Source organism: Lolium rigidum, chromosome 4, assembly GCF_022539505.1.
Source record: "Lolium rigidum isolate FL_2022 chromosome 4, APGP_CSIRO_Lrig_0.1, whole genome shotgun sequence".
In the NCBI taxonomy this organism is placed as follows: Eukaryota; Viridiplantae; Streptophyta; class Magnoliopsida; order Poales; family Poaceae; genus Lolium; species Lolium rigidum.
The window spans coordinates 27,529,008-27,556,479 of NC_061511.1; the positions used below are offsets into that span (position 1 = coordinate 27,529,008).

Sequence of the window (27,472 nt, forward strand, 5' to 3'; positions counted from 1 at the left end):
GAGGCTACCGATTGCAGTGCGGCGCCATCAACACACCCACAAGCCGCGAGGACCACGTATGCGAGGAGGCTACCGGCGTGCAGCGCGGTGTCATCAACACACCCACGTCGGCCGCCTCCGCTGCGTGTCGCGTTCCTGGCGCGCCATGCTCTCCACGGCGCTCTTCGTCAACCTCCACCTCAGGCGAGCCAACGACAAGCCAAAGATTTTCTTCAGCCCTACCAAGTGTGCCTCCGACAACGACTACCGACTCTACGCTTGGCAGCCTGCACGTTGCGCGGCGCCGGCCACGAGGCTGATGCGCAACGGCTTCTCGCGCCCCGCGGTACCGACCAGGCCCCTCCATGGCCTCGTCCTCCTCCGCTGCGTCAGCGAGGGCGGCTACTTCCTCTGCAACCCATCCACCGGCGAGGTGCGGCCTCTCCCTGACAGCCGAGCGCCGCTGAAGCTGGGGTCCCATCTGCCGTTCTGCTACTTTAAAGTTGTTTACGGCTTTGGCTACTGCTCGGCGAGCAACGAGTACAAGGCAGTGCGCATCTTCAACAACGAGATGGATGGGGCCGCCCCAAGCTGCGAGGTCTTCGTCCTTAACGGCGACACGGTGGTGTACTGGCGGCCAGCCGCCTCGCAGCCTCCGATGTGTGTGGTAAAAGAGGAGAACCCGGCCGTGTTCCTACACGGGCAACTGCACTTCCTCTACCAGGGTGATGGCGGCATCCTCACTTTCGATGTCGGCGACGAGACTTTCGGATGGCTACCACAGCCGCCGTGTATTATTCGACATCTTCTTTCATGGGTGCGGTTATTGTCTTTCAGGCCTTCTATGATCAAATCTTGGATATGCCCCTAATGGGCTGGTTTATGAATTGCACTATACTCTCCATGAGCTTGTGGCTGGTCGCGCGCTGCGGCCTGTAGAGGTGGAAACAATGGTGACAAGGGATTAACTTGTCAATGCCTACGGGTTATAGGCTAGGGTTTAGTTAGAAGTAGAGGGTAAGTAGATCTCGAAGGTTTCAGCCGAAAAGTACTCGACGATTATGAAAACTAGGGTTTGTGAACAATGATTCGATGATCTCCTCGTCCCTCGACTCCCCCTTTATATAAGAGGTGGAGCCGAGGGTTTCGTTTTGTACAAGTTACAGAGTCCGGGACGGTTTCTAACTCATCCCGCCAAATTACAAACAACACTTCCTATTACAACTCTACTTTCCTTAATATATCTTGGGCTCTCGAACCTTCTTATTCTTCGAGTAGTGGGCCTTCATTAAACCCCGGGTACCATCTTTGGCAGGCCCATTTGGGATACCTATGTCAGTAGCCCCCGAGATTTTGCTTGAATCGTAGAATCAGGGAAAATCTCGACTGTTTATCTTTATTCGACAATTTAAATTTTTCTATATTTCTTTATATAAATTTCTATATTGTACAGGGATATTGGTAGTTGGGGCTAGTTCATCTGACGGATCAGGTACTAGTTAACTGCTCTAGTGGCAATCCGCAAAAACCTACTTCAAGATCACGTCCCTGGACATGATCTCGGGATACCGGTGCAAACTTCGACGGGTGCCGCTTAAGGTCTTACCATTCTGTCGAGTCCCAGTCAAATTTATCGAGTACCTATCGCGTCCGTTAGGATTTTTCTTCGTATCTGTTGATACGGATAAAAGTAGCAGAGCGTAGTCTTTGGCGATGCCACGCCCAGCAGAATGGATCTGGGGTCTTACCTTCGCAAATTTGCGGCATTCAGAAATTGATCGCAACTTTTAGCGTTCTGAGAATATATTGTCGAGTGCTTTTTCGGCTGTTGGAATGGCACATTTTATCGAGTCAAATATGACTTATATCAAACTCCCGATGGGAGTATATGTAGAGTTAATTATAACTCGAAATATACTCTCTTGCTTTTCTATCTTTCTTTCTTTTCCTTTTTAAATTTCATCGGGCACGCGAACAGCGTTCCCGATGGGAGTAGCCCCCGAGGCTACATCCAAGAACTTGTGCTTGGTTGTAGGCTCAACATTTTAGTCCACCTTGTCGCTATATTGCCATTATTTCCCAATATTCTATCTTTTCTTTCTCTTTTTTTTTTATCTCTCGGGTGCGCGAACAGCGCTCCCGATGGGAGTAGCCCCCGAGCTACAGCCAAGAACTTGTGCTTGGTTGTAGGCTCCCGCAATTTCTATATTTGTCATAATCGAAATTTACTTTTATCGAAGTAGCCCCCGAGCATTTGGGCAAAAACTTGTTTCTGACCAAAGGCTCCCGAGGTATTCAAATAACTTCCCCTATCGCCATTCTCCTTTCATTTTCCTTGTCGACATACTTTCCTTTGTCAAATTCACTTCAACTCTATTTATAGTCGGGATTTTTCTGCCTTGTGGGTCCATTGTTCCCACCACGTTGACACGTCGTGCAAGTGGGGGACACACGTCCTCCGCTTTTCCTGGCGCACGTACGGTAACGCCTGTGCTGTTCCACTTCAGTAAAAATACCTTTTTACCCTCTTGTCTACTAGATCTTTTTCACCACACGATCTCTTCATCCAACGGTTCATTACTTCTTCCGAAGCCTATATAAACCTTTCTTCAACCTCGGTTCACTCCTTCGCTTGCGCCGCACATCTATTCCCCTCTGCGAAAACTCCCCTGCGCCCAGCTCTTTCTGATCTTCCGCGCGCACGAACATTGCTTCTTCAGTGCCATTGATGCCACCACGCACGCGCCTCACTCGCCATAGCACTCCAGAATCCACGATGGCTGCTGAAGATCTTGAGTGGGAGAGATCTAAAATCTCCAACCAGGATGTCAACCTGATGAAAAGGCTTGGCCTTATGAAGAAGGAAGACGCCATCCGCTTTCCCAGCGAAGAAAGCTACCCAAACCCTCCAATGGAGTATCGGGTTAGTTTCGTTGATCACCTCATCCGCGGCCTTTCCGCCCCAATTCATGATTTCCTCCGCGGCCTTCTTTTTGTTTATGGGATTCAACTACACCAGTTGACTCCCAATTCCATCCTCCACATTTCTATTTTTATCACTCTTTGCGAATGCTTCCTTGGAGTCCCTCCTAATTGGGCTCTTTGGAAACGCATTTTCTGCCTCCGCCGTAATGGCGCTCACAACGCCACCTACAACATAGGCGGCGTTGTTATCTGTGTCCTAACCGACGTTGATTACTTCGACGTCAAATTTCCTGACTCTGTCCAAGGATGGCGCAAAAGGTGGCTCTATATACACGAAGAAAGTGCCAATTCCGTGGAACACAACATAGTCCCTTTCGACGGAAACGCAAAAATTCAACGCCGCTACTCCTGGGATGCTGAAGCTTCCGAAGAAGAGAAAAAGGCGACAGAAGCTCTTATGTCTCGTATTCGTCAACTTCAAAATACTCGGGGCAAAGAACTTTCTGGTGTTCAAATCACTGCTTATTTTCTTAGGATTAGAGTGCAGCCTCTTCAGGCTCGCAAAAATCCCCTTTGGACGTATTCTGGTGAAAATGACGCCAATAGGCTCTCCAATGATCTTTCTTTGAAGGACTTGGAGAAGTTAATTCGAAGAATTTCCTCGCTAAACAAGAAGGATCCTATTCCCTCCTCTTGTCGCGTGGAACCATACAGCTCCGCCAATCCTCTCCCCGAGGTATTTTGTCTTCTCGAATTTTTATCTTGTTCCGAACTTTCCCTGCATCTCATTGTATTGATATCTCTCTAATTTTCCTTTTGCCGCTATTTTCCTGCAGAATCATCCTACTATGGCTTCCCTTCCTCCTCTTCCTGAGGATGGAGAAGTCGAAGAAAGGGGCATTATCACTGACGACAATCAAGAAGCTCCATCTTTTGTGAATGATCCCGTGGATTCTCGAAAATCTGCGGGATCTTCCGAGGACACTACGTCGGTCCAATCTCCTCCTCCCGCCGTTTCTCCACAAAGGAAAAGGAAGAGGAGTAATGCCGAAGATTCCGGCACATCCAAAGCCGAAGAAGTTGTTCCTTCTCATCCGAAGGCAGCTTATGATCCTTATATTGAATCCCTCGTCAGCTCGTAAGTCACCTTGATTTCCCCTTATTTATGTAGTCGAAGTTTTTTCTTGTCTTGCTTTTTATGCTATTGATCCTCACTCGCAGTGATGACGAGGAAGAAGTACCAACTCGTGACGTGGCTCCTCGGACGAGCACGTCACATACTTTAGTTATTTCGGAGAAGCCCGTTGAAGGAGAAGAATCGTCGCCTCCTCAACAAAATGTTGGCACATCTACTCCTCCCTCGAGCCCCCTTGTCCCTTCACAAAAAGGGCAAGGGTTGAAATGATCATTGAGCCTCCCCCTCAATTGAGCAGCTCTTCGTCCCAGCTCTTGGATGATGTAAGTTTGTCGATATCTATATTTCCTCTATTTTGCTTTTTTAGGCCCTCACTTTTTTTAATGCCGATGTTTTCTCTTACGTTCTTCTTCTTTGACAGCCTATGATCAAAGATCTTATCCGCATCGGATCCCAATTTATTGGGTATCGCGAGTATGCCAGCAGAACCGAAGGTAACAACCTTTATATTTGCCGTTCTTCCTGGCTTTTGCTCCTGTTGTTTGTCGCGATTTTTTGATCTTTCCTCCCCCTTTTTTATCTTGATAGAGAAACTTGCAGAGGCCAACAAGCGTGCCGACGCACTTGCTCATAAACTGGAGCAAAGTGAGGCGGCTCGTGAGAAAGCCGAACTTGTTGCTAGCGAAGCTAAGGCCGAGGCTGATGATGCCAAAGCAAAAGCTGCTAGTGTCGAGGAACTGCAGAAAAGGCTTAAAGATGCTGAATCTGCTTTAGACGAGCAGAAAGCTGCACAAGCTGCTCGTGAACAAGGGATCCTCAAGCGTCTGAAGTCGCAAAGTCGACGTATTCTGAGTAATATTATCAATCCCTTCTATTTTATTGTACTTCCTGTTTCTTGGTTTTTGACTAATGTTTTGTCTCGTGTGGCAGCCCAAACAGACCAAGATTTTGATCTGGAGAATCCCGTCAATGACCCTCTCCTTGACGCACTTTCTTATCTGGAGCTTCATGGGCGCGAAATTCGTGAAGGCGTGGCAAATGCTAGTGCAGGTTTGTCGGCGTTGTTCCCCTACTTCTTCCCGAAGAAAGATGAACCTTCGACTTTCCTTGCCCTTGCCAAGAGCTTCAATTCATCAGAAGACCTTGGACTGAAGATGCGTCAGGAAAATATGAAGGTTGCTGTCGAGAACACTGTTGCCCTGGTTGCTGACAGCCAACAGACTCTTGATTGGATGAAAGTTGGCGACACCGATCAGATAGAGCAGTCGAGATGGAGGTCGCTGATTAAGGCGGCCAAGCCCAACACGAAGAAAATCTTGGCATATCTCGGGATCAAGCCAGCTTCGACTCCTAGCTCATCGAGGCCGGAGGTCTAGTTGCATGCCTCCTTGTTTTTTCTTTCTCTGTTTCTTTTGCTCTTGTCGCCATTTTAGCCTTGGCGACAATTACTCTGTTAGTCCCTCTAGAGAACTTCTTTTGTAATGTCCGTGTAAATTTTCTAGAAAGTAATGAAATTCCTCTTCGTGCTTATCATTGATCCTGGGCCTTTCTTTTCCAGTTAATATTTGATAATTACTCGACCACTCCTTGTTCTGCCGCTGCTTCACCTGCATCTTCCTTCTCGAAGAAAGTACTAGTCGACCATAATCCCCTCGAAGGTTCGTCAAGCAGACATTTGTCGGAAGATTTGCAAGAACTTCGACAACAACTTCAATCTATGAAGAAACAAACTTTGGCCATGATGGAACAATCTCGGAAAGCATCTGAACGAGAAAAACTTGCTCTTCAACAAGCCAAAGAAGCTATGGCTGCTAAGGATGCTGCTGTATTAGAAGCGAAGGGAGCCACGACCCGAGAAAATAGTATGCTTGAACTAATGCTGGAAGCTAGCACAGATATGTTAGGTACGTTTTTGCGATCTTATGATGCCTTCTCTTTATTTTGCTGTGCCTTTCTTCCAATTTCTTGCCCTGTCGCTTTAACAGGCTCGGTTCTTGATTCTGCTGCCGAAGATCAGAGAGTAAATGAGAGAACAAATCTTCTTGTCAATCTTTCCCTCAACCATGGCTGTTTGTTCTGGGCCACTCCTGAGCGAACCCAACAAATTGTTAGGTTTCAAGACCGTGCTTGCCAAGTACGCGAATTTCTCAGTTTTTGCACGACGACATTAACCCTTGTCTATAGGAATTTATTTCCTCGAAACGAGGTTCCCAAAACTCTTCCTGAATTATTAGAGGTATTCAGAGATGCTCCCCGCATTCATAACTTTGTGCGGGCTCAACTCTCTGCTGGAGCGAGATTCGCCATGATTATGATAAACATCTGTCATCCAAAGTTAGACCTGACGAAGATTGTTGCTGATTGCCTGGCCAAGAAAACGCGTCGGAAAAATGATATTGACTCAATCGATGATATGGTAGCTCCCGTGGCCGAATCGATGATAGATGAACTTCTTCGGATGGACTCAGAGTTCTTTATCAAGGGTTCTTATGCTGAACATAAAACAACCAGAGGCTTGTCCGTAGATAGTATCTTGGGATTTAACTGATTTGTATTATATTGGAAACCTTGTATCTCACTCTTTTTTGATTTCTTCTTCTTTTTATTTCCGAAGGAATTTATTGTATATTGCCGAAGTCCTCTATATTGTTGAAGCCCCCGAGCCTAACTGGGCGAAGGTTGTATTATTTTTTCCACCTTGAAATCTATCTTTCTGTTGTAATAAGACATCCTTGTTTTTCCCTTGGATGGATTGCTAATCTTCGAGTATCTTTGATGTCGAAGTTCTATATTTTTATTGCGAGGTTCTTAGACCAGAGCACTTAAGATTTTTGACGTGTACACTATATTTATGATTGCTGGCTTCCGATTTTTATATTTGGCGAGGTATTAATGTACCAAGGCGAAATATTTCAATGAATCTATATTGTATGTATTTTGAGACTTAGGCGTTGAGCCCCGAGCGTGTCGAAAAATAAGAAGTATATCTCCACTATCTTTATTATATCGCAGCACCGCGAGCCCGCCTCATTAAAAACCTTTCCCGGCCCCACTCGGTGCCCCGAAAAAGGAAAAGAGTGCGTCCGAAAACTCGTGGGCGTTTCGAGTACATTGAAGTTTTACAAGGACTATATTTTAGCTCTAGGCGTAGAACCGCCTGAGTTGCGCCACGTTCCCGGGGTTTTGCTCCTCCACCCCTGTCTTCTTGTCCTTTATCCTGTATGCTCCTCCTCCGATTACTTCCGTGACGATATAGGGACCAAGCCATGGTGACTCGAGTTTTTCATGACTTTTTTGCGTGAGCCGAAGAACTAAGTCTCCCACTTGAAAGGATCTTGGCCGCAAACGTCGACTGTGGTAATTCTTCAAGTCCTGTTGATATTTGGTGACCCTTGATAATACTTCGTCTCGAGCTTCGTCGAGTGCGTCTACGTCGTCTTCCAATGCTGTCCTTGAAGCTTCTTCATTATACGCTGTGACTCTAGGGGAGTCGTGCTCTATTTCTATTGGTAATACTGCCTCCGCACCATGGACCAGAAAAAACGGGGTTTCTTGTGTCGCTGTATTTGGTGTTGTTCGGATGCTCCACAACACACTTGGTAGTTCTTCAGGCCAGGTATGTCGAGCTTTTTCTAGTGGTCCCAACAGGCGTTTCTTGATGCCATTGCAGATAATGCCATTGGCTTTCTCGACCTGCCCGTTGGTTTGAGGATGTGCAACTGACGCAAAGTGCAGCTTGATACCCACTTCTTTGCAGTAATCTTTGAATTCGTGGGATGTAAAGTTACTGCCATTGTCCGTGACGATGCTATGAGGCACTCCAAATCTGAAGACGAGGCCTTTTATGAATTTTACTGCGGATGCTCCATCTGGCGAATTTATCGGCTTCGCTTCTATCCACTTTGTAAATTTGTCGACAGCTACTAGCATGTATTCCTTTCCGCCTGGCCATGATTTGTGTAACTTTCCCACCATATCGAGTCCCCATTGTGCAAAGGGCCATGACAATGGTATTGGTGCTAGTTCTGCTGCTGGAGAGTGAGGTTTTGCGGCAAACCTTTGACACGCATCGCAAGTCCTTACTATTTCTTTGGTGTCCTCGATTGCTGTCAGCCAGTAGAATCCTGCCCGAAAAACCTTAGCTGCAATGGCTCGACTACTCGCGTGGTGCACCTTTGCAGAACGCCTGAAATACTTCGCTTGTACAGTTCTCCTTTGATCACCGTGAAAGCTTTAGACCGTCGAATTACTCGCCTTGCTTCAACTGGATCGTCGGGTATTTCTTTCTTGAGGATGTATGATATATATGCTTGCATCCAAGGAACCTGTACCATCATCACAAGCTCTTGTTCCTCTTCATCCTCCATGGTTTCTGTGAAGGGTGTCGAAGTTTTTCCTTTTTTCTGCACCTTTTTTGGCTTTGTAGATCTCTCCGATATTTCTTCCCAAAACACTCCTGGTGGGACTGGGAGGCACTGCGACCCGATGTTTGCGAGGACGTCGGCTTCATCGTTGCTCAATCTACTGATGTGGTTTACCTCGCATCCATCAAATAGCTTCTCGAGTTCATTGTACACCTCCTTGTATGCTACCATGCTATCATTGACTGCATCACATTGGTTCATAACTTGCTGGGCCACCAATTGTGAGTCGCCAAAGATTTTTAGTCGAGTTGCACCGCATGCTTTCGCCATCTTCATCCCGTGTATGAGGGCTTCATATTCTGCTTCATTGTTAGATGCGTTAGGGAACGTCATCCGAAGGATATACTTCAATTTGTCGCCTTCAGGTGATATAAGTATTACTCCTGCGCCAGCTCCTTCTACTCTCTTGGACCCGTCGAAATTCATGGTCCAGGTTCTCGACAAGTCTGGGGGTCCTGTGTTTTGCAGCTCCATCCACTCTGCGATGAAGTCCGGCAAAACTTGCGACTTGATTGCTTTTCTTTTTTCATACGTGATGTCCCGAGGGGAAAGTTCTATTCCCCAAAGGGAGACACGACCCGTAGCTTCTGGATTGTTCAGTATATTTGACAAAGGAGCCTCATTGACCACTATGATCGGGTGTGCCGAAAAATAGTGACGCAATTTTCGTGCTGTTGTGAATACTCCATATGCTAGCTTTTGGTACTGAGGGTATCTTTGTTTTGATGGTGATAAAACTTCGCTGACGAAGTATACTGGCCTCTGTACTCCGTGGAGTTTTCCTTCTTCTTCTCTTTCGACAACTAGCACCGAGCTTACCACTTGGGGTGTGGCTGCGATGTATAGCAGGAGAGGTTCCTTTTCCTTCGGCGCCACCAAAACTGGTGGTGTCGAGATTTTGCGCTTCAAATCTTCGAAGGCTCTGTCGGCTTCTTCGTTCCACTGGAATTTATCTCCTTGCTTTATCAAAGCATAGAATGGTAACGCTTTTTCTCCTAGCCTGGCGACGAATCTGCTCAAAGCTGCGACTCGCCCAGTTAGCTGTTGTATCTCTTTCAACTTTGTTGGCTTTCTCATTGTTACAATAGCTTGTATTTTATCGGGATTTGCTTCAATCCCTCTTGCTGAGACTAGAAACCCCAAGAGTTCTCCTGCTGGGACGCCGAAGGAGCACTTCGTCGGGTTCAACTTCAAGCAGAATTTGTTGAGGTTGTCGAACGTTTCCTTGAGGTCCTCGATCAGTGTTGTCCCCTCTTTTGATGTTATGACGACGTCGTCGATGTATACTTGCACGTTTTTCCCAATCTGTGTCGCCAAACACTTCTGCATCATCCTCTGATATGTTGCTCCCGCGTTTTTTAGACCAAAGGGCATTGTTCTGTAACAAAACACGCCATAAGGTGTAATGAACGTAGTCTTTACTTCATCTTCTTCTTTCAACCTGATCTGGTTATAACCAGAATACGCGTCCAGGAAGGAAAGACGTTCGCATCCAGCCGTGGAGTCGATAATTTGATCGATCCTCGGGAGGGGAAAGTGATCCTTTGGACAATGTTTGTTGAGACACGTAAAGTCGACGCACATGCGAAGGACCTTAGTGTTTTTCTTTGGCACCATCACGGGATTTGCTACCCATGTGGCTTCGTGAATATCTCTTTGATAAAACCAGCTTCTTGTAGTCGATTGATTTCGACGAGCATAGCTTTGCGGTTTGGTTCCGAAAAACGCCGCAAAGGTTGTTTGATTGGTCTCGCTGATGGATCCAAATTTAGGTGGTGCTCGGCAAGTTCCCTGGGTACTCCTGGCATGTCAGCTGGACACCATGCGAAGATTTTCCAGTTCTCACGGAGGAACTCGACGAGCGCGCTTTCCTATGCGATATCCATGTTGTTTGCAATAGATGTCGTCTTTTTCGGGTCTGTCGGGTGAATCTGCAACTCCTTAGAATTTTTCTCTGTATTGAAAGTTGATTCTTTATTTGGCCTTCCAACGTCTGGCAGTACGTCGTAATCCGTCATAATTTTTGACGCCAAGTATTCAGCTTGCATCCCGAAAGTTTCTGATAACCGATGAAAATCCTTGTCGCATTTGTCAGCTAAGGCGAAGCTTCCTTTGACTGTGATTGGTCCCTTTGGTCCGGGCAATCTCCACAACAGGTATGTATAGTGTGGTACTGCCATAAATCTAGCATATGCTGGTCGTCCCAACAAAGCGTGATACTTGCGATGGAAAATCCACGACTTCAAACTCCAGTTTCTCGATTCTATAATTTTCTCGGGTTCCAAACTGAACGTCGAGGTTGATCTTCCCTAATGGGTAACTTGGTTTCTCCGGTGTGATGCCGTGGAACCTTGTGTCTGTTGGCTTCAAGTTTTCTAAGGATTTGTTCATCTTCCTCAATGTGTCTACATACATAAGGTTTAAGTTGCTGCCACCATCTATGAATACTCGAGAAACATCGAATCCCGCAATAACTGCCGGTAGAATAAGTGCTGACTGCCCTGGTCGAGGAACTTGCTGCGGATGATCTGCTATGGTGAAGCCGATGTCTTGTCCTGACCAATTGAGGTACTCAACTGTTGGTGGAGGCATTTTCTCGCCATGAACACCTGTCTCGAGATTACTTTTTGAGTTCCGTTGGACGGCCTTCCCTTCTGAATCATCGACACCGCTCCGTTTGAGTTAGGATCGACATAAGGTGGTGGTGGAGGTGCTGCCGCTATTCTGAGCTGATGCCGATTGTCGTCTGTAATCGCGGGAGGTGGCGGTAGGTGAACTTCGCTCCTGGGCTCCCGAGGATTTCTCTGTGCTTTGCTCGAGCGTGAGCGTTTTACGCACATCTGAACATTGCCTGAAAATTTCGACAGTCTTTCTGCAAGTGCCCTGACTGTCTTTTCCCGTTGCTGTCGAGGAAAAAATGCATCTGGCACGGTCCGTTCAACATTTCTTCGGGGGACACGAAAGGTCTTGGAAACCTTGGCCCACTATTTTGTCTGTTGCGGGAGTCGTCCCTATTATCACTTCGCTGCTCATTGCTTCTCTGATAATCATCTCTATTGTTTCCTCCTGTGTTTGCCCGAAATCCTGCCGAAATTTGCCCTGGGGCGTCATAGTTCGGATACTGCCGAGGAAATCGTCGCCTCGATTGATAATTTCGACCACGGTCCTCCTCCGGCGACTGTGTCGTTTATTGTGGACAGCGTCTTCTCCATCTGCCCATCTATTTGCTATCTCCATCAACGCGGATCTTGTCTTTGGATTGGTCCTTCCCAAGTCCTCGACAAAATCTCCACGCCTAATTCCTGCAACAAACGCATCTATTGCTCTCTCGTCAGATATATTTTCTGCCGAGTTTTTTATGATGTTCCACCTTTGGATGTATTTTCTCATTGACTCATCTGGCTTTTGTCGACACGCTCTCAGCTCTTCTAACGACGCAGGTTTTTTGCATGTGGACCTGAAGTTCTTGACGAATACATCTTCGAAACTTTCCCAGCTGTCGATAGATCCTGGCGGAAGCTTTTTGATCCAAGATCGTGCGGCTCCACTTAAGTGCACCTGAATACTTTGCATGGCTGTTGCTCTAGTTCCTCCAGTTAACTTCACCGTCTCGAGGTAATCAATTAGCCAATCCTCTGGATCTTGCAAGCCGTCGAATTGTTTGAAGTGATCAGGCAACTTAAATCCCGAAGGGACTCGAGTTTTTCGTACTCTCCTTGTGAAGCACGGCAGGCCGCACATATCCTCGTCGTTAAGCTCCGGGGATTGCCGATGATCCCTTCTGCTTTGCCTCGCTCTATCGACCCTTGCTTGTGCTCATGTGTCTCTTGCTCCACTTGGTCCTTCAGGAACTGCCGCCGTTGCTGCTGCAGGTCGTGGACTATTTTGCCTTGCCGCTCCTTCGGGAGGCGTTGATACAAACGCTGTCCCCATGGCTCCAACCCCTGCTAACGCCATATTGTATAATGTTTCCCTTGGATCACACGGGGGTGGCCTAGATGCGAGGATGTAAGCTTGTGTCGCCATATACCCAGCTTACGGTGTCTTAGGGATAATGTTTCCTCTTGTATCTATCGACATAAAGGACATGTCGAGGTTTTGAATCAAGTGCTCTCTTTACGCTTCGGGTATGTGTTGTAACCTTGATCTTCCTCTGTTCCGAGCCTCCCTGTGGCTATCATCCGAAACTCTAGATTGTCGACTTAGATCTGCCCTTCTCCTGCTGGATGCAGAAGCTGCCTCCTTTCTCCTGTTCAACTCAGCTGTCTGTTTTTCTATTTCTCTGGCAGCTCGTGCGAGCCTATATTGATAAGCTTGCAGTTCTTGAGCCGTAGCTGTTGTCGTCATTGGCTCCGTACCATCTAGAGCTTTTGCATCTCTATCCCAGGCTGCTTGTGGAAGTTGAACTCTGACACGTGGTGTGGGCCCGACATATTTAGTGCCCATACCTCTCCTTAGATCTGAGGGATCGACATAGGGATTACCCAAATCGTCGAAAGCCTCCGATGTTTCCTCTTGATTTTCGATAGCATAAATCTGATGATATTTTGTACTCAGATCTATGTTGGGTTTGGTGACATCATTGTTGAGATTGATGAAGACCTTGCCTACTGTGATAGATTTGTCGATGAAGTCGTAACTGTCGACATCGCTTGAGCCATCGCTTATATATGAGTCCGCAGATGACTCAAACGATGTGTCGCTGAAGATCTTGGCGAGTTTCTCTCTTGTTCTGGTGCTGACGTAACGTGTTGCCGAAGTTTCTTCTTCTCCTGACTCGGTTGACGATGCATAGCTTGAAAAATCGGAATCGACCGCCGACGATCCCGACGAAATCGGAATTTCGACACGATACGATCCTTCCTTCTCGACGCGAAAGTGAAACCTTCCGAACGTCATCTCCATAGGCTCCGCCAGATACGCATATGCATCCAAACGGGAGGGTGGGTGAGGAACAAAATCAACAAGACCAGCAGCGATCTGTTTACCTCGATCCATAGTGTTGCTTCCGGTTGACGATGTCGAAGATCTTGAACGTGCCATCGAGATCAGATCCTTACGCCTCTAATTCCCACGGACGGCGCCAATTGACAAGGGATTAACTTGTCAATGCCTACGGGTTATAGGCTAGGGTTTAGTTAGAAGTAGAGGGTAAGTAGATCTCGAAGGTTTCAGCCGAAAAGTACTCGACGATTATGAAAACTAGGGTTTGTGAACAATGATTCGATGATCTCCTCGTCCCTCGACTCCCCCTTTATATAAGAGGTGGAGCCGAGGGTTTCGTTTTGTACAAGTTACAGAGTCCGGGACGGTTTCTAACTCATCCCGCCAAATTACAAACAACACTTCCTATTACAACTCTAATTTCCTTAATATATCTTGGGCTCTCGAACCTTCTTATTCTTCGAGTAGTGGGCCTTCATTAAACCCCGGGTACCATCTTTGGCAGGCCCATTTGGGATGCCTATGTCAAATGGTCCTCGCCCTCCAGCTCCACCAGCGTCACGCTACCCTTCCACGCGCCGTCGCGCATGCGGGAAGCCAGCCGGCGCGCGCGGTGCCGGAATATGTCCTTCCCTGCCAGCGCCACCAGCGCTCGCCGGCACTTGAGCGACGCGATCTCCTCATCCGGAGGGTCAATCCGAGGGTCGTCGTTGCCTGCCTGGCCTGCCGTCACTAACGGCCAGAGCTTCTCCACGAGGTCCGGCGGGAACATGGCAACGCCGTCCCAGGTTTCCTCGGCTGGCAGCCGCTCTCCTCCCCACAAGTAGGGCTGCACGATGATGATGCCCTCGACGTCCACGGAGTTGCCGTCGTCTCGGCTAGCGCGCACGGCCGTGTGGTAGGCAATGTTGCCACCGACGCTGTCACCGGCGAGGAACACGCGTCTGCGGTCCGTGTGCGCAGAGATCCAGGGGTCCGAGAGGGAAGCTGTGGTCGCCACCCACCGGAGCGCGGCCCACGCATCGTCGTAGGCCGCCGGTATGGGGTGCTCCGGCGCTAGACGGTACTCCACGGACACGACGAGCGCGCCGGCACGGGCTGCGAGGGAGGCGGCGTAGCGATGGTACGTCCGGGAGAAGGCACTGTCCGTGCAGAAACAGCCGCCATGGATGTACAGAACAACGGGAAGCCTGCTGCCGGTTGTGGCAGCACCGGAGGGCAGGAACAGGCGCGCCAACACGCCGGTGGCGTGGTCGACAACGACGTCCCTGGTGGCGACCTCGCCGCTGGCGGCCGGGTCGGCGGACGCTGGCACGAAGGAGCTGCGGACGAACCGCTCGATACGGCCGTCTTCGTACCTGCGTATGAAAGGGTAGATGTCCACGGCGACGTTGTCGCCGACTGCGTTCTTGTTTGCATGCATGCTCTATCCTGTGCAACCGATGTTGTTCCTCTCTATTTTAGTGACTACTGGCTGCTGCTGCTAGGTTTTATATATAGCAGCAAAAAAAAAGGAATTAGAACTATATAGAAGCAATTTACTACTCTACATCGAGGCAAATTTTATTTTGCAATGTCCACACTCGCTTGGAACCGCAGCCGACCAAACGCATAGTGGAGAACTTCCCCTAGGCCCGAGGCTAAATAGCTGTTGCACCTTCTTGTTAGTACTACATGGGTACACTAATTGTAGAAATTCTTCATATGTTGTCTGGACTCTGACAATCGCTGTCAGCGCTAACAGTCATCATAGAGCAAGTTTGCTAACATCTTTGTTTTTTAGCAAAAGTTTGCTAGCATACTATTGGAGGCATCGCTTGTACGTGGAGAAAAGATCAACATATACAAGATAAGAATAAGATGCTGATCCGGCCTTGCTGCATAAGAAAATCGGATTTGCTAGTCCTACACCATTGGATTACATCATAATCTGTGTATACGAGTTGCAAGCTGAATAGCAACCGAGTTTTTTTTAGTTGCAAGTGGAGATGCAACTAAGAAAAATGTTCCGGACCATTAAATTTGCTTAGTTATTTGTGCTAGTCACTAGTTGCAAAATGAGTTGCGACTGAGATTTGATGGCATCATCTAAGTGAGAATTAAGTTAATTTTGTGTCGACCGAGAACTCGCCACAACCGCAAAATTGAGTATATACCTAAATGAGAAGCCACACTTCAGAGTTCTCATTATAGATACAATCCGAAAGACCGTTGCTTCTCTTTTTTCTCTGATTTTTTTGGGCCGATAGATGAATTTGTTTTAAAGTCGCACGCTCTATCTGTTTAGCTGCGGGCGCTGAAGCATCACGAACACCATGACTCCTCACCGCCTGCTCGTCACATCCACATGGAAAAAGAGAAGGCAACCACAACGACCCGTTGCTTGTCCGAGAGGGATCCGCGTTGTCAGCCTTCCAGCGCCGCTTCCTGATGAATAATCCTACTGCATCGAGTTTAGCTTTAGTTGAACATTTATGTTTTGAATAAACCATTTTGTTAATTCCCGGTTAGCCGAGAAATATCATAGATCCCGATTGATTTGTTTGATTTTTTTATCGATGGGTTGGCTGTTTGGTGATTTGTGATTTTCAGCCGTGGCTGGTTCCTGGCGGGCCTGCAGATTTTGTGATTTTTTTACATTTAACGGGCCGCTCGACTGGAGATCAGAGTCTATGTTGTAGTATATTTTCTTTCTACCCTAAAAAAATTATATTTTCTTTCTTTTTGTTTGTGAATTTTTTATTATTTATTTTTAGTTGATGCTTATTTTCTGAAACTTATCTTGGTTCTTGGTTACTTTTTGTGCCATTCGATTCCATGATAATAGTTACGCTGATTTTTTAACGAGAAGAATCATATTTATTGTTGTTTTAGTATATTGGGAGATGTATTCTAGTGGATGGTAGTGGTTTTGCATCGAACGGCTTTAGAAGTAGTTAGGTGGAAAAAGTTTCATACGTAATTGCACATATATGTGTAATTACGCATACATGTGCAATTGCACCTATGAACTTTTTTAATAGGCAATTAGACACATGAGTGCAATCCCACACCTACATGCAATTACGCATCTATGTGTAATTACCCATATATGTGTAATTACACGTCTACGTGTATTTGCATGCAATTTCGAATTCTATATATTATCTATTTTTCTATTTTCTTATTGATTTGCCCATGTTAAACTCTAGCTGTGCATAGAGTTGTTTATATTTTTAGCTTTTTTTCTGGGCTTTGTAGCGAGTCATGAGAAAGCCCACAAAAGAAAAACTGAGAGAAGCGAAGGGGATCCGTACTTTGGCGAGCGAGCAATGCGACTAGCTGTTGCCTCCGGGCGGCCGCGCTATGTAGGGGACTAGTACAAATGCCCGTGCGTTGCCACGGGTGTGGTGCATAAATATATTCATCTGTAATTTTGTTTCACGAATGTAATTAGTTTTCACCTCACATCTCTTTACCCCAATCTTGTAACGACATGTCATATTCCTTCTCTACCCAAAATCAAGTTTTAAGAATGATTTATTCCATGCCGGGATAATTTCAACAAATGAATCAACATGTGTAGTTTATTTTCTGTTATCTACACTCGCTCTTAATTCAATTGATTGTCAGTTGATAATTTCATTGAAAAATGGTCAATAACACAGAAATTTGTACATGGACCAACAAAATTGGTGAAAAAAATAAAATCATCAATTCGTAATTATAAATATGATAGACGCATTTATCAGGAGAAATGATACACGTTTGTAGTTCCTTAGAACTTGCTTAGCCTCCTTGAAGCGCTTGATGCCTTTAGGTGAGCTTAAAAACTCACTCATCAAACGGTATGCGGTATGCTGAAGCCTAGATCCATGACGGGTGAAGATCTAGGTGAGCGCAGTAGAAACCAAAGATTTGTAGACCTAGAACATGTCGCTGGCTTTGAAAGTTCAGTCCAAAATTAGCAATTTTTATAGGATTTTTTTATTAGATAGCAGTTTTTATATGACACCATGCCCTCTGCGTGCATCACAGGTCAAGCTCCCAGCCGTTCGTCGACGCCGTCTCGCCTGCTCCCTCTGTTCAACATTTTGGGAGGTCGACGGCTCTCCGGCGCCTCTTCTCGTGAGCGTGGCAAGCAGGAACGGGGCCCAAATTCTGCCTCCATCTTGTCCCTCCTCGATCCCCTCGCCGCGCCTCTCCTTCATCTGGCCCGCCTGTCGACGTCGTCACGCTAGGACACCGCCAGCTCTCACTCTTCATCGTTCCCGGAGGTCGATGGCCTGCTATGTTTCACAAAAATAAGATCTATGACTACTATGTTTAACAAAAAAAAACAATTTACATTTCCTTTTAGCTTACCAGATTCGAAAATTCTTCATCAGATGTGCATGACACTAAATTTTCATTGGATGGAAAAGAAATGAAACAAAAAATGGTAATTAAAATAACATGCATGAAACTAAATTTTCGCATGAATGTATGTATGCAGTCAGAACCAACTACCAAATTTAACAGATCATGGTAGAGAAATAATGCATGGTCCTCTTTGTTTAAGTCATATTGGCCTTGACTTGGTGAGATCTGTATCCATCGGATCAACGACAACATAAATATCCTTGAAGCGTCTCCTTTATGTAGGTAACACTATTTATAGATGATCTCAATTAAATCAGGATGTCTAAATAGTTGGATGAATATGATATCATGGAAGATATAGACAGCATCAAATAAGTCTCACAAATATTGTGTATTTGAACTAACAATATCTGAATAAACACGGTAACACTTCCCTTTGCTGATGACTTCCTGAATACTGCATCCGTTAGCATCAGCAAATTGATTGAAGAAGTACATCTCGGATGAACCCTGAGAAAAGTCCCCAACTTGTATTCATCCCTAAGCGACAATAAATCCTCGAGTCACAAAAAAAATGAGTCATAGTATTATTCACTCCACCTAATATAAACTATTCATCAAAGAAATAAACTGAGAGAAGCAATTGATATGGACTCAAGAGGACCTTACTGAGTCATAGTTACCATGAAAGTTTGCAGTAGATGGTACATTCCACTACATCAAATTTCATAGAGGCATACAATCGAACACCTTCGTTGGGGCTTCCTCCATGACGGATAGCTCCCTCCCTCCCACCATGACGCGCAGCTCCCTCCCCTCCTCCAAGGGCAAGGCAATGGTGAGTTCCCTCCCCTTCCTCAGTCACCTTCGACCAGGGCCTTCATTCTAACATCACGCGCCGCTTCTGATTCTACCGCGGGGAATGACTCGAACTTGAAGGATTGTAGCAGTTTGTGCTTGCTAACTTTACAAACAAGGTCGTGATTAGTTCCCCAAAATTCTGTGATCGGTTCCCAAAAATTACGGGATTGGTTTCCTTAATTTACCTTAGATAATTATGATTAGTTTCCTTATATATTGACCGAATAATTAGCTAAACCATTCACAGAGATAATCATGATTAGTTTCCTTAGAACATCTCGAGCCGTCTCCCCGAGAAGGCCCCCAAGACCCCTTTTTTCACCCGGATGGACGAAAACGGCCATTCGCCCCCGCATTCTCGTTTTCGTCCGGATTTGGGCTTTCATCCATTTGGGGAGCCCATGTCATCCCCAGCCCCCGAGGAGCGCTCAGAGAGTCTGGAGGAAACGAAAGCGCGGGAAACATCAAGAAAACTTCCCGCGCGGCTGGTGGCCCTGACTTGTCGGCGAGAAAGGCCGATCGTCGTCCTCATCGCATCGACTTTCGCGCGCTGTAAAAGCTTACCGCCGGTCAGTCTTCGCCGGACGCGTAGCTTCCACGTGGCGAGTTAATTTCGTCGCCTCGGTTTCACGCACGTTGTCCTCTATTTATCGCGGAACTACCGCGTCTGGCCACATTCACCACCCCGTCTTTCTATTCACCACCTCTCTCCCCAATCTCCTCGAGCGAACAATTGCGAACTTCGGCGATGGAGCGGCGAACAAATGGCTTCGACCGGCGATCTCTCCACCAATGGGAGGGAAGGTTGCTGCACGTGGCGGGCTACCCCGCGTCGCCGGACTTCCGCGCGCCCGGAGGCTAGCGCCTGAGCGCGGGGGGCGGGGGGGGGGGGGCGTCCCGATACCGCTGCCGCCAATCGGATGCGCCGCCCTCGAGGCGGAGATCGGCGCGCTGCTCATCACCCTCATCGACGAGCAGCACGCGGAGCCTCGGTTCTTCCTTGACAACTACGAGGCTTGGGCAGACTTCTTCTGGCAAAGGTACGAGCGCGAACTCGCTGCCTACGACAACCCTCCCTCTCCTCCCGCGCGAAACAACGCCGCCGACCGCCGCCGCTGGTGGAGCGGGCAAGGCCGCACCCTCGAGAACGTGCTCACGCACATCAACAACTCCCCGTACTGGGGATGCCACTGTCGTTGGTGCCTACCGTGTCGCGCCGACACGGTAGCTCGTGGACACCGCGACGGATGGCGTTGTCGTCCTCGTCGTTTGGGTTGGCGTCGAGGTCGGGCGGGTTGGCTCCTCCACCATCGACATCAAGAAGGAGCCGACGTCTCCACCATCGACCAGAGGGCGCAGCAGCAGGGCCCTCATCATCCGTGAGGGGGGGCACCGGTCATCGTCTCCTTTGCGCGGCCGCAAGAGGAAGACGTCCAAGAAGGACGCCGCAGCGGCCGCCGCGTCCCAGCTCGCCGAAGAGGAGGCCAAGCGGGTCGAGGACGAGGCGATTCGCAAGGCCATCACGAGGTCACTGACCGACCTCGTCCCCGCCGACAACGCCCTCCCGATGGACGCCGCGCTCGCTTGGTCCAAGTAGGACTGGGAGAGGCAGGAGGCGTAGCAGCAGAGGCGTCTGCTCGACCTGGCGGCCGCGTCGCCCGAGCCACACCGACCGCACCCACCGCACCCGTTGCACATGTGCCGCTGATCAAGCTCGAGGAGAGTAGCGGCGACGAGTTGTATCGGCCGACGCCGCCACACGGCGACCCTGGCCAGGGTTCAAGCCGTTGGTACGAAGACGCCGGCCAGAGCAGCCAGCAGGCGCCGCCGCCCGAGGACGCCGGCAACTCCAGCGACGACGACGGCGACTACACGGTGTTCTACCGCCATTTCGGCATGTAGATCGCCGTGTTTTAGCTTTAGTTTATGTTTCCCTCTGGCCGAATTCAAATATATTACGAATTCGGCCTATATATGTACGAACTCGCCTATACGTGTTAAATATCTCTAAATTTCGCCTATGTTTGAATGTATTTTGTCTGGTTTTGTCTGAATTCGCCTATATTTGTTCAAATTTTTCATCCATCCTGAGCTCGTCGCTGAGAAAATGGGCCTCCTCAGGCCAAATTTTACATCCATCCGACGCTAAATAGCGCCAGAATTCGGCCTGGGGAGCCCCAACGGCTGGAGATGCTTTTATATACATGAAAGTAAAGGTGTTTCACAGAGAGAATCTTTGCAAAGCTGAATTTCTTGATTGAAGCTAAACTTAAATAAGTGCTCCAGCTCTAGAACCCAAGGATGCCTAGCCACCATGCACGTTGGAGATGTATCAACAAATGAGTTCCTAAGAAAAGACAATGCAGTTGGAGATGTATTCATGCAGTATATAAGCATATTGCTATATTGCAATCAATAAATGAATTCATATATTGCTTATGTATGCATGACAACAAACTGTACCAAAAATTGCCAAAAAGGAGCATAAGTAGATGCAAGCATGCATGTTCTTGTCGACATATTTTGGCCATAATACCAAAGGTAACTGTACCAAAAAATACTCATGTATTGGTGTTGCTTATATTATCTTGCACCAACGTAATAACAACAAATGAGTTCCTAAGAAAGCCAAGAAGACATAGTTGCTATCCAGACTGAAGTATCAACCATCCAAGGGGTGAGTTATCTATTATTACCGCAATACACGGAGTGAAGGCATAAGAAAGTCCCGTAGCTATAATTTCAATAATAGTTCCTTCTCCTATCCTCTTTACCAGCGCAGGTCCCTACAAAACATCAACATATTGATATTTTAAAATGTTGCCTATTACCAAACACCATCAAACATTGGTCCAGACATTTATATCATTCAGTAGAAAGTTCTGTATAATTCTCATCAGAATAAAAATGAAAAAGTATCCAAACATTTGCAGAATCAGAATCAATCACAAGAAAACTTTATCGCATTGTACACATAATAGATCTATCTTCAGATGTGTCATAACAGTTGACACATGTTGTTTTCTCAGTTGTTATTTTGTAAGCAAAATTTACAGTTGCAGCAACAAACTATCAGTTGAACCCAGTTGTTATTCTTAATTACTTAGAGCATTGTGCACAAATAGGAAAGAAACTTCAACTGCAAATTGACATGGGCAGCGAGTAGTAGTTGTTCACGAAGTCATTGCCTCCCAGTGTGATGAGCACAAGAAACCCCATCCGGGCTCAGGTACGGCAGCGCGGGTCCGCCCCGAGGTGCTCTCCTGCAGCAATGAAATGACGGCGTCAATTCATATGTGGCATCCTAATTCTACTTCCTACTCCAGGAAATGAGCAACATTATAATTTTTTGTTTGAAAGATGCATGCAGTGCATTACTGATGATATCAGGGATGTTGAGCCCGTTGGAGAACCTGCCCGTGGCGCGGCATGACAGGTAGTCCATGCCCTATGGTATTCAGAGCCAGAGGAAAGAGAAATAATTGACCTTGATATCGACGAGCTTGTCCTGCTGAATGGCGGCGTCCGCGGTGGGTGGGGCACTGGGGCTTGGGGTAAACGAAGACGTGGACACGCGCCTTCAGATGCGGCGCCTGGAGGTCCCGCGATGACGGCCGCGTCTGCCGTCGGGCGTTCCGTGAACACGTCGACCATGGCCTGAATCGACGGCACAACCATAGAGCGCCATCCCCAGGGAAGACCATACAGGAGGCCGATGCCGAGGCGGCGAGGCTGGAGCGGAGGCAAACGACAAGGAAGAGCAGCTCCTCGAGCTTGGTGACCCCCGAACATCTGCGACGTGGAGCGGTTCACGGTGGCGCAGCGTGGGGTGAGGCACATCAACCCTTCGCGGCGACAGGGCGGAATCAGAGCGGGGTCTCACCAGTCACCACCGACGTGATCAGGAAATAATGGAGTCTTGCTTTGTTCTGTGATGGTGCGAGATCAGGAAATGATGGAGTTTCCTTCAAATGAGGTGCGGTAAAGATGCTGAAACAATGGTGCGGTGGAGTTTCCTTTCCGGTTGTCCTTGATTGATGGTGCGGTAGAGATGCAGAATCAATTGGTGCGTTAATCATGCAGTGTAGTTTCCTTTCATGTTTTCTCTGATTGATGGTGCAGTGATGTTTCCATTGAGGCAAGGTGGGAGGGCAGAATCGTCATATTGAAAAATATATATGACGAAATCTTCGACCGGAGGAAACAGAACCAGTTCGTCCTTTTAATATAGTAGAGATTTGATGATGTCAGTCGATCGAGAATTAGAAAAATTCTCGGTCAATCGAGCGTTAGGCGCATCCTTGAATAAATTGTCATGTGTGTGTTTGTACCCCACGGTTTCAGGTTAGACCTAGTCGTACTGTAGATTAGTTCCTCGGCTTTATTTGCTGTCATGGGATGTCACGATGACATAACGATCTGGCGGAGTACGTAGTTTGCTGCAGCATGTTGAGCGCTATGGGATGGAATGGCTAGTAGGCTCTCTAGTGCATGGCCAGGTTGAATCAACCTAAGGTTGCGTGATTAGCATGGTGGTTGTATCCTAGCCTAATAGAGTTTAAATTTCAAGTTTGATATATGTGTGTCTTATAAAGGCGGAATATTTATTAAGTGGGAGGTGACCGCCCCAACGACAGTGAGACGTCTGTAGTGGCTTCGTTAATTTCAAGATCCGATCCACCAGCTCAGTCTTCCGGAGATGCTCATAAGGGTAGAGTGTGCGTGTGTACATTTATAGGGGTGTAAGTGTATGCGCGTGCATGCAAACGTCACTGTGTTTCTCAAAGAAAAAAGTTTTGTCTCCGAATCCAGATAAATAAAGCACAAGCACAAAAGGTCTCAGAGTATGCTCGACGCAAATCCACTATATTCACCCCCCCTCTCTCACGTTTTTGTGGAGTTCTAGACAGTTTACGGATCCTGCAACTACACTGCCTTGACATCCATATGTTCTTTAACCCGCAGAGCAGTATATGCCACCACGGTGATTCCTGAAATGGACGGAGCAAGCCGGCGCTTGACCAAGGTCCACCTGGCCTAGATCCATCCGGCACATGAGGGGAAGGGGTGTGGCAATTAGCCCTATCTCAAGAGCTTGCCTTCCTGCCGAAATGGCCGTCCAAGTTTTGGATGTTGTCTTTGGCGGATTAACCATCATAAAATCACTATTCAGATAATATCTGCTTCGAAGAACTTGGGCACATAGATGTTGTGGGTGTGTGCGGAGTTGCTAGCCTTGCTTCCCAAGAAGCGCTAAGTTGAACATAAGTAAATCACGAAACCCACACTACGCTAGCCAATGCATTGCTTTTTTATCCAAAGTCCGCTCCACCAAAATTTTGCAATGAGGGAAATTATTTTCTGGCATTTTCCATTTGATGATAAGAACACACCCATACTGAAAGTTTTTTGAAAGAAAGGCAAAAGATTTACCTTAATTCAATAAATAAGGAGAAGCCATAGAACAAAGTTATAGAATTACAACTACAACGAGGCCAAAGCTTACTCTCCCGCAATCAAAAGACCCAAATGTTTCGCGCCGGCCACAACCCAAGTTCTAGCTTCCGACTTAATTCTATCGAAAATGATGGTCGGCAAAGTGCTTTTGTTTTTGAAGGTTCTCGCATTCCTCTCATTCCAATCTCCCAAGCGACAAGCATAAGGAGGGATGCCATAGCCTTCCTTCTTCCGCCATGAGAAAGAACCATGGAAGTCCACCAATGCTCCACACTATCGAACTCATGCCAAGAGGCGGGGTCAAAATCATGGATGTGAAGCCAATCCTTAATCATGGTCCCAATACGGATGGAGATGCGGCATTTGAAGATAAGATGGGCCGCCGATTCGTCGTGGCAACGACAAAGGGGGCAAATCCTCCCATTAGGCCACCCGCGTCTCTCGAGACGGTCCGCCATCCAAACCCGGTTTTGTATGATAAGCCAAGAGAAAAGCTTGCATTTTGGTGGTGCCCAAGCCTTCCAAACGACCAACTCCATGGAAGAGCGTATGGTACCGGCGAATTGCGCCTTGTAGGCCGACGAGCAAGAGTATGCCCTGTTCGCGGTGAGCTTCCAAACAATAGAGTCCGGCACACCGTCTTGGAGAGCGATATGCGAGGTATGTTGCCAAAGCAAGGTAAACTCATGAAGATTTTGGACCGATAGGCCCGCGGAAATGTCAAGATGGAGGATCCAAGCATCATTATTGATAGACTTTCGCATGTTCCAAGTCTTCGTCTTAGAGATAGCATAGATGGAAGGTGCAATGCACTTGGGGCATAGACCATCATCCCACGGATCATCCCAGAAGCTAGTCTTATATCCATCACCAATGGTGACTTTGGTCAAAGAGCAAAAAAGCTCCAAGTCCTCCTTGTAGTAAGGGTTCTCCATTCCAGCCCAAGGCTTGTCCGGTGAAGTCCAAGCAAGCCATGGCCAACGGAGGCGTAGGGCCCTCGCAAACTTCTCCATATTAAGAATACCCATACTGAAAGTTGGTATAGCTTGGAGGAGGTACTGCTTTAATCATGACGTCCCTCCCAGCATATAACATCAACTTTTCCCAACCAACAATCTTGCTTTTAATTCGATCACATATATACTCAAAATAATCACTTGTGAGACGACACACAGCTATTGGCAAGCCCAAATACTTTTCACTAAAAGCTTCAACCATAATAGAAATTCTTGGTTGACAGCTACCCTTGTCTCGTCAATTATTAAAAAATAAAGAATAAAAAAAGGGTTTCTGTTGTATCAGGATTCTGTTGTTGGTCTGGATTTTATTAGGACGGTGATCTTTCGTGCGAATCAAGAATCCAAAATGAGACAATGGAGCCTTTGTGTACCGGAGTCCGGAGATAACTCAAGTACTCAAACCCCACGCACACGATCGCGAGCGATGCGGGCCGAGGGCGCGTATATATGTGGGAAAACTACACCCCAGATAAAACTGCCACCGAATCTGTCTCCTCTCAACATATGGCGGACGCCGTCGCCGTGCCGCACCTTGACGACGGCATCATCTCCGAGATCCTGTGCCGGCTGCCCTCCAAGGACGCCTACCGTCTCGCCGCCGTCTGCCGGCGATGGCACGCGGTACTCTCGCTGCCGACGTTCCTCTGCCGCCACCTCTGCCCCCGGCCGTTGCCGGTCCTAGATGACGGCCCGTGCGCCTTCATCCTCCAGCCCCGGGGCAAGGTCGGGTACACACACCTCACCATGGTCGCCACCGACCCCAATGGCCGCGTCGCCGTCAAGCTCCCGGTGCCCGAAAAGTACAAGGACCAGCGCCCTCCTGTGCCTCCGCCAAGGCCAATCGTCAGACTCCAACAGCCTGATCCGATGCCCGATGAACAGATGTTCTTCCGCTCTTTGTTTGACGACACTGACGGCGACGACGCTGAACTGCCAGCTGTGGTCGTCGAACCTGCCGACACGGCGGCGCCTGACCCTCCTGTGCCTCCGCCAAGGCCTGATCCGATGCCGGTTGAACAGATGTTCGTCGGCTCTTTGTTTGACGACACTGATGACGACGACGCTGAGCCGAAAGCTGTGGTCGTAGATCCTGCTCCGGCGCCGGCGCCGCGGGCGGAAGACCATGTTCTCTTTTTTGAGCACACCGTGCCAATGCTCGACATCTGCGTCGTCGCGGCCCATGGCCGGCTCCTGCTGGCCCGCACCCGGACCCGTTACTACGTGTGCGACCCGGACGCGAACCGCTGGATCGTGCTCCCGACGTCGACCATCGCGCCGGTCCAAGACGCCAACGCCGGCATCCACTACGAGGTCGACGCGTCCACCGGCAAGACCGCCTTCACCGTGGTCCTCCTCCTCCGGCGCAGGCTCCGGCGCGGGCTCGTGGAGACCTTCTCGTCCACGACCGGCGAGTGGGACGCCAGGGAGCTCCGCGCGGAAGGCGTGGCGCGCTGCCTCGGCGCCGCGTCCCCCGGCGTCCACGTCGGCGCCTGCTTCTACTGGCTCAACCGGCGCTCGGGCCGCGTCATCCGTTACGACGCCGCCCGCGACCGCGCCTCCGTGCTCCGCGAGCCGCCGCGGGCGGAGCGGGCCGTGGCCCGCGTGGCGCGCTCGCTGGGCTCCGTCGACGGCACGGGGATCCGGCTGTGCGCGTACGACATCCGCGACGAGAAGAGCCACTGCATGCTCCCGCACGACGACGTGGAGGGAGTGCACGGCGTGTGGTTCTTGGAGGAGGACGCGAAGGCGGCGCGCCCGTCGTGGCGGCGCGTGCACGAGGCGGTGCTGGAGGACCTCTCGGTGTGGTACTTCAACTCGATGTGCGACATGGAGAAGCCCGTCGACTTCGCCGGCGCGTCAGGTGATTTCATCGTGCTGGAGAAGGACAGGAGGCGGCTGCTGCGGTATGATCTCGAGAGCGGCCGCAAGGTGGAGCTCTGCGGCCTCTACAGAGACACCAGGAGGCTCAGCGCGCTTTACCGCCGCTTCCATGCCTTCCCCTTCTTCGGGTGAAAGGATTCCACCATTAATAAAGCTGGTTTGGTTTTAAAACTTTGATTGCTTCCTAGTCCAAGACGATTAGCCTGTCAATACATACTGGATTGATCAGTGATATGCTGTTACTACTAGTTACGGCGTGTTTGTTTCTAGTAGCAGTGCGCTCTGGGTATCAAATTTGGGGTTTTGAGGAATCATTTTAGCAGTTTATTTTGTCGCGATAATGTCTTCTTTTCGCCTGCGTTCGATTAGAGCATCCCATAAGATGTTGTAGGTGTAAAAAATCTGTCATATACACCACTTGGGACAAAAAAATTACGTATTTGGTTTCAAAGCCCTACGTGCTCTACGTCTGGAGGATCTACGAATTCCCGTTGCTTATTCAAAAA

At 48.3% G+C, this 27,472-nt stretch overlaps 1 protein-coding gene across 1 annotated transcript; it reads right to left on the bottom strand.

Moving 5' to 3' along the window:
* Window positions 1-827: 827 nt before the first annotated feature.
* On the bottom strand, window positions 828-14,830 carry LOC124646799 (probable carboxylesterase 5). The gene is made up of 2 exons (XM_047186858.1): window positions 13,942-14,830; window positions 828-934 (listed from the first exon to the last, which is right to left on the bottom strand). Exons 1-2 carry the CDS (start codon window positions 14,828-14,830, stop codon window positions 828-830), a joined length of 996 nt encoding a protein of 331 aa, XP_047042814.1.
* Between the last annotated feature and the right edge of the window lie 12,642 nt (window positions 14,831-27,472).

Bases quoted from the DNA above. Each gene is read 5' to 3' on its own strand.
- LOC124646799 (XM_047186858.1), bottom strand. From the start codon at position 14,830: ATGCATGCAAACAAGAACGCAGTCGGCGACAACGTCGCCGTGGACATC. The intron at 935-13,941 runs ACCATTTGACAT...TAATCCCTTGTC, and splicing joins GGTGGAGCTGGAGGGCGAGG to ACCATTGTTTCCACCTCTAC.